The 7,390-nt window shown below is 40.5% G+C and overlaps 1 protein-coding gene across 1 annotated transcript in view; it reads right to left on the bottom strand.

Moving 5' to 3' along the window:
• Positions 1 to 406: 406 nt before the first annotated feature.
• lrrc49 (leucine rich repeat containing 49) overlaps positions 407 to 7,390 on the bottom strand; it is a 46,293-nt gene continuing 39,309 nt past the window's right edge. The window contains exons 16-18 of the mRNA XM_030048725.1: positions 6,964 to 7,073; positions 2,875 to 3,028; positions 407 to 1,240 (exon numbers count right to left, since the gene is read on the bottom strand). Of these exons, the coding sequence (XP_029904585.1) occupies positions 1,025 to 1,240; positions 2,875 to 3,028; positions 6,964 to 7,073 (480 nt within the window). The 3' untranslated portion in view covers positions 407 to 1,024. The remainder of the gene's footprint in view (positions 1,241 to 2,874; positions 3,029 to 6,963; positions 7,074 to 7,390) is intronic.

Here is a 7,390-nt window from a genome sequence, read left to right as displayed (position 1 = left end):
TACCCAAAAGACCCTTCACGGTCCCAGCACAGAACACGGTACAGCATGCACACACGGAGCCTCTGCCTCATGGGATAACCACTGCTGAGGCTAATGGTCTATGAGGTGTTAATAACACTGTCCTTCAAAGTGACTGTCAAGTGTGCTTTGCTTAAAAGACTGGAACTGAAGTTTAGAGTTAACATCAAGTTAAGGATGGCCCATCATATAGTGATGCTAATCCTGTGGAAATAGCTGCTGGAAAAATGCTTGACCCAAGGGAAAAAAAATAGTGATTTGATTACATCTTCAAATTTTTGAAACCTGTATTTGAAGGTCCAGTCAAAGCGTGTAAAGGCTGATTGCCTGATAGACAGTCTTGCTTCCTGTAGAGACATTTAGGCGTAAAACAACCATTGCAACCATGTGCAGTGTTAATACGCAATCTTTTAATACTAAGTACAATACAGAAAATCAGTGGTCATCAAAAAAAAAAAAAAAAAAAAAAAAAACCCAGAAAGAATGTGTCTTTTGTGCCCTTCTTATCACATCAGGCAGCTAAAAGTGAGAGAGAGACACATGAAACACGAGTTAAGACAGACAAATCACTTTAGTCTCGAAAAAGAGACAATGATCATCTCTAGCTGATGATGTTAATGGTGAAGAGGGATCACTCAGAAGGCTTTAGGGTGCAGAATACGCTCTGTAGGGACCACAATGCACCATGAATCCCTTTGATCTCCTCCAGTACAGTGCAGCTCCAAACACTACAGCATCCAGACAGTGTGTTTTCAGTGGAAACGTACATTCAGTCAAGATGTCTGTCATCACAACTGCTTTGGACATCTTTCAAACTGTCTACTACATCCATCTTAAAGAAGAGTTTCCCAGATATAACGGAAATAATGGAATATTTCAATGATGATGATAAAGTCAGTGAGTGATGATGTGTTTGGTATAGATGAAGTTTGAGAGCGAGCTTTGGAGGTGCCCAGTACACCTGTGTATGTGTGTGTATGTTGAAAGAGTGAACCTTTGGTCCTCTTCACTTGGTCTGGGAAAATCTGGCAAGGCTGGCCTGGCGGAAGGCTGCTCGGTCCCTCATCTCCAATACACAGTCCCTCACCATCTCCACAAACATGGAAGGCCACAGCTTGTGCAGGGCCTCGCCCTTCAGGTTGGTGTCAGACGCCCTCTGCACCAGCTCTTGGAGGTACTGCTCTGTCATGGCGGCCCGCTCCGAAGACTCTACAGCGCCCTCCTGCCAGGAAAGGAAAGGAATATGCGTGTGTTTGATTTGGTACATCAAGGTAAGTTGCTGTGGTAGATGATTCACAGTCAGAAAGAGTAAAGCATTCAATTTAAAGCTCTATTCATGAGCTTTTGACTGTCAGTGTTTTCAACCAACGTGGATCTTGAGCATTTTATTTGAACCGTATCAAAAGCATGTCAATTCAGCATCAGATTAAGTTAATATCAAGCAGGACATTCACATAAAGCTGTAAAAAAGTGAACTGATTACATGCATGGCAATGAAAATTAAGCCGTCAAAGTGCATATATGTAATATGACTAAATTAAATACATTTGGTTGTTTGCATATTGATTCTTTAGAATATTAATATGTTGGCTTGTTAGCATTGGGGTATTGTTATTTGTTAGTACCATGATTACTCAGGCTGAACAGATGATATCAGCTAGATTCTTAAGAGTAATACATATGAAATATGGAGATATATGAATACCTATCTTGACAGGAGTCAAGGGCACTATAAATAGCTACTGAATTACATGATTTTCAGCTCCAATTGTTTTTTGATAAATTTCTGTTTCTGACATGCTCAGTGGGTCATCTCAAGCCAGCAGATTCAGCTGTTCCAATAGATTATTTTTGTTTAAATCAGTATGAATTCAAAAATGACTGAGTAATGCTGGGAAACTGAGATGAGTCTAAGTGTGGTTTAAGAACCACTGCTGAGCCTTCTGGAGGTGTTCTGGGTCTAATTAAACAAAACATCTGTGAGAGGAAATGCCTGCATGACAGCCCAGTGACATACCGGCACTCATGCACTCAACCAACATTTAGAGTGAGTGCTTAGTGAGGGGCGCTAGCTATCTGATGGTCCTGTAAGTATATGATGGCCGGATGGTCCAATATACAACGGCATAGACTGGTGCTTAACATATGAACTGACTTCTGTGTTAATGTCCACCACAAACTTACTGTGAACTACTTAAGACATACAAGATGCAATATACAGTCCATGGGGTGTCCAGCCCTGAAGACAAAGGGCTGTGATGTACTTGGCAATATTTTCATGTAGAAATTGATGGGAACTGTTGGCCACACAAAATGAAATGAGACACAGGGCCAAGAAACATTTTAAATGTTGTCTGGTGACAAAAAACTCCAGTGAATCACTGCAAAGTAATGTAATGTTACCCATACTTTATGTTGTGCAACACCATCATTCAAACTGTTGCCGTGTGTAACCCCCCCATAAGATGACTTGGAGTTACCTGCATAGCAGCAGTGATATTCGGTTACATTTTAGGCATATAACTGATGCTCTTATCCATGCTGGAAACACAATATGAGTGTTTTGTTTGTGATGCTCTGCACTTTTTATTCAACATACCCGGTCAGTACGTTGAATAATGACCAATTGTTCCATACACACATTTGACAATCAACATAACTTCTGCTTTGATTTTTTAAATAATTTTGGCCAAATGGATGACTGACCGCATGATTTTGTTTCAACCATGTGTAAGAGGAAAAAAAAGTTAGTGGTTCAGTGTCTTGCTCAAGGACACTTTGACACACTCTCTAGTGAGTTTTCAGTTACAGAACAATGTTGTTAACCATTAGGTTATTGTGCCAAAAAGCACTGACCTCAGGGCTCTCTGCGCTACAGTCTCGACTGGGGTAGTTGAACAGTGCTCTGCTGAGGCCTTCTCCAAGCAGCTTCCCATTGTCCCGCAGCTCCTCTGGACTCAGCCCTGCCCGCCGGCCACGCCCCTCTAACAGGAACTGCAGCTGACGCTTCCTACAAGGGGAGAGGAAGAAAGGAGAGAGAAAAAGGCAGACATCAGGACAAAGAGAGTAGAGAGAGAAGTAAGTAACAAGGAAATAATAAGATGTGTTCTTTTTGGCATCAACAGTTCTTCCGGAAATAAGGAACAACAATAATAACGCTCACTCCCTTTTCAATATTAAAAAAATCCATCAGTACTAATACTGGATACAGCACTTAAAGAGGATGCATCAGCATTAAAATTCCTTGGGAAAATACATCATCAGTCATTAGATGACAGAAATCCAACTGCCATCGACTTAAAACTTAATAATCTTAATAAACGGCCGCTTTTCCCAATGTTTTTTCTCTCATCTCTCAACATATTCAGAGGCAGGATGTGTACAGATGTAAAAAGAGCTGAAGACATTTAAAAAAGGATGTAAGCTACATCAAATACTGCTGTCTATCAGTATTAAATCTTATGGATACAGTTTTGCACCAACATGTTCCACACATCAGTGCCAGAATGGTGAAACAGTCCTCATAGAGGAGGCTGGAGGCAAAAATTCCATATTGGATAAGATAGTTGTAAGTGTGTATGTGTGTGTGTGTGTGTGTGTGTGTGTGTGTGTGTGTGTGTGTGTGCGTTTAACTGCACTGTACATGTTTGTGTGTATGTGTGGTACATAGAATATACACTACTCACAAAAAGTTAGGGATATTCGGCTTTTGGGTGAAATTTCAGGATGAACCTAAAATGCATTATAACCTTTACAGGTGAACTTAATGTGACCTTCTGTAAACTTTTGAATGCACATGTCCAACTGTTCAATGTTTCAGTACTTTTTGCACAAGTTGCTGTTCTCTAACAAGGAGTTTAACGGCAAAATTCACATCAGGTGTTTGATGCTCCAGCTCATCGAAGTCGTATCATTAGGGAACGGCTGCTGGAGACTGGGGTACCTCAAATGGAGTGGCCTGCACTTTCTCAGACCTGAATCCCATAGAAAACCTATGGGATCAGCTGAGTCGCCGTGTAGAGACTCAGAGCTCTGTACCCCAGAACCTCAATGTCCTGAGGGCCGCCCTTCAAGAAGAGTGGGATGCCATGCCTCAGCAGACAATAAGTCGACTTGTGAACAGCATGAGACGTCGTTGTCAAGCTGTAATTGATGCTCAAGGGCACATGACAAGTTATTGACACTGACATTTTTTGTTGTGGTATATCCACCACTGTTGTTGGCTTTTGTTTCAAGAAATTGTTTGAGATGAGGAAATCACGAGTGTATGCTTCTACTTAAATGCCCTACTTTCATGATATAATATCACTGTAGTGTGAACTTTTTACATTTTCCATAAATTTCACCCAAAAGCCAAATATCCCTAACTTTTTGTGAGTAGTGTATATATGTGCATCTTACAATTAACACGTCATTTTGTTACCACAATCTATTTTGTATGCTCTACGGATACTCCCCATTCACGTTTTTTTTTCTTTGTAAGGCTATTGTGATACAGGGATGTGTGAGTGGGGCTGTTCAAGTTCAAGTAAGGAAGCTTACTTGAACATAGTCTCTGTCAACAGTGTAATCCACTGTACACCATGACCTGTTTTTAAAACCAAGACAGCTTCAAAACTATTGTCTGATTATTTTCCAGCAATTAACATTGGCGTAACGCCTATACTGAACAAGCCAAGCCTTTTTTTTTACTGTTATGTGCAATATTTAATAATTTTGGCAAATTCACAATGTCTACAATGCCTTAACTCAAGTTTAATAGCCAAATCAGCTGGTGGCATCTCTGTTTCTAGGCTGTTCTATATATTGGTCCAACACATACGAAAAAATGTAATTTTTCAATAATCGCTCCCCACGTTAATTAACTCTCCCTAGCTTTTTTCATTATGGAAAGTGGCCATGATACCAGCAGTCCTAATATAGGGAGTGAATGAACTTGGTGAAGAATGCCATTGCTAGAAGCTATGGGGTGTCCCTATGACATGAAGCTGATGAGGCACAATACAGTGGGCACTGTAACTGTCTTACTCAGCCTCACCCTATACTGTCTTATGTCTGTCCATCTGAGCTTAGACAGATGTGCAGAGTTGAGCTGAAAACTAAAGTACAGAGCCTGCTGGCCCAACTGAAGTGCACTCCTTTTTCATTTGATTGTAAATCCTGACTCAGTTAGATGCTGCACCAAATGGGCTGCTTGAAACATAGCCCCCTTTCAGGTCCAGGCCATAAGAATCAGGTTGTCTAAATAAAATTAGACCTGGATCCCCCGGTGGCTCAGCAGCTAGAGAACTATGTCCACACACTCTGAGAATGTGCAAGGGGCGAGAGAAAATTCAAACATCATCATGTTGGTCCATTTTTTGTCTTCTCTGCATACTTTAGTTGTACTTGGTTTTTCTACTCAATTTTTTGCAGTGGTTTAATCATTAGTGCAAATTTTGGGGACGGGAATTTCAAGTAGTTTAATAGTCGATTACTCTAAAAAACCAAGTACTTGAGCCAGTGGCAGTTATAAAAATTGACTGGATGAAAAAACTGATACATGCGTGAAATTTAGACTTTGCTTTATTCATAGAACCAATGACAGCTGTGTGAATAGAAACAATACTTGTCAGTTTAACAATTAAACAATAGCCTGCATAAACAAAAAATAAAAGAAGTATCACCACTGTAGAGAAAACGCGCTCTGCCAGACCAGAGGTAGCAGGCACCTGTTGCCACATTACATCCCACCAACGAAGAGAAACGCTCATCTTACTCAGGAAAACTACAGTGCCACCCTGTGGAATCAGTTGTAACTGCAAGATTCAAGTAAGGGATATAGTGGGAAGCAGGGAAATCATTTTTTTCTATTCTGTCTCAAACAAGCAAATTATTTTGCAAATTTAAGGTAGCATTGTACTAGTCAAATAGGTGGTTACATAACGCATACTCAATTACTTTTATATTTGTTCCCATCCCTACTGCAAATGAAATAAAAATAAGAATAGCTACTTCATATGAAATACACAGCAAGAATGGGCTGAGAAAAAAAGATTTAATAGTACTTAAGAAGGTGTAAGCATTCCACATACAGGTCACAACAATTAAGACTTCAGTATTGATGTGAAAATAATGATCAGCCCCAGGCTGTGGTGTATATTCTATCCAGAATAGGAAATGTAAGTCAGGTTGAGGTGCAGCCAAGAGGCTGTTGTCCTTTTGTTTGCCAGTAAATTTTTAACAGCATTCAGATTGGGTACTCAAGGGCACTGAGGCGTCCTAAGGGTGTTCACCAGTAGGCCCACACACGGCGCTGCTGTTTCACAGTAAGGTATTGGTATAAGTATTTTTTACTGAATTTCTGGACCTATATTTAATGTTTTACTAGACAGGCATGCTCACTCTCAGCACTACCCATCTTCACATTTGTAAAGTTATACATAGCCACAACATCTATCGCAGTCTTTACTGCTGGTCACTGAACAGTTCTACTTAAGTAATTAGAAACCTACTTCTCCAAACTTCAGACAAAGTTTCGTTAAGAAATAGTAATGCTATATGTGGATGAATTTTGTTTCATGTGGCTGTGTTTCACTGACCTGGAGTGACAGACCTCAAGAGCTTTTGGCTGGGGAAAGGAATGTGTGTCAAGGTGCCAAGTATCCACTCTTACCCTGAGACACGAAGTCTCCTGGCTCCTGGGTGCCAGGCTTTGTCTTGCTGTCTCATAACACACACGCATACACAAATGTATGCACACAAACAGTTAAGCACAGGCAAGCACATACAGGTAGCCTACACACACTCACAAGTCCTAACTCACACATACACATTTAGGAATGCACATTCTTGCCTATGGATACACTCATACTCACTCCGTGACACACCACACACCTGTAATTAAACTGTAGTTAATGCTATGTTGTGGTTAACTTAGCTGTGTGTCTATCTTAAAGTTCTTACCTGGACTCCTCGAGCACCAGAAGAAGACGACAGCGTGGGGTTTCAGTGGCTGCTATATGACCCAGTGTCCCAAACACACGCTCTGCAGCTATCACATCATTCATGGTTACCTAGAGCACACATACATACATAGACAGGAATATGTACAGGAAATCAACAATCATGTCTGATATATGATTACAGCTACAGATTTACACAGGCCATTCAGGCATTCGCAGGATACATCTGACTTTCTTGTAATGGTTCCTGTAGGTTTCCTTCTTACTGTCTCATTAAGAAAAGTGTGTTCCCTCTGCACGTGTTTTAGTTTTTGTTCTGGTCAGCCACCTTCTGCATATCTACAGCTAATAGAGCCTGTTTCTGATAATACCTTAAGCAATGAAAAAGTTAAGAATTAAAAATTTGATGATGATTAAGCTCAGTTGGA

Source organism: Myripristis murdjan, chromosome 3, assembly GCF_902150065.1.
Source record: "Myripristis murdjan chromosome 3, fMyrMur1.1, whole genome shotgun sequence".
NCBI classification, from domain to species: domain Eukaryota; kingdom Metazoa; phylum Chordata; class Actinopteri; order Holocentriformes; family Holocentridae; genus Myripristis; species Myripristis murdjan.
This window is presented reverse-complemented; position numbering and strand designations above follow the sequence as displayed.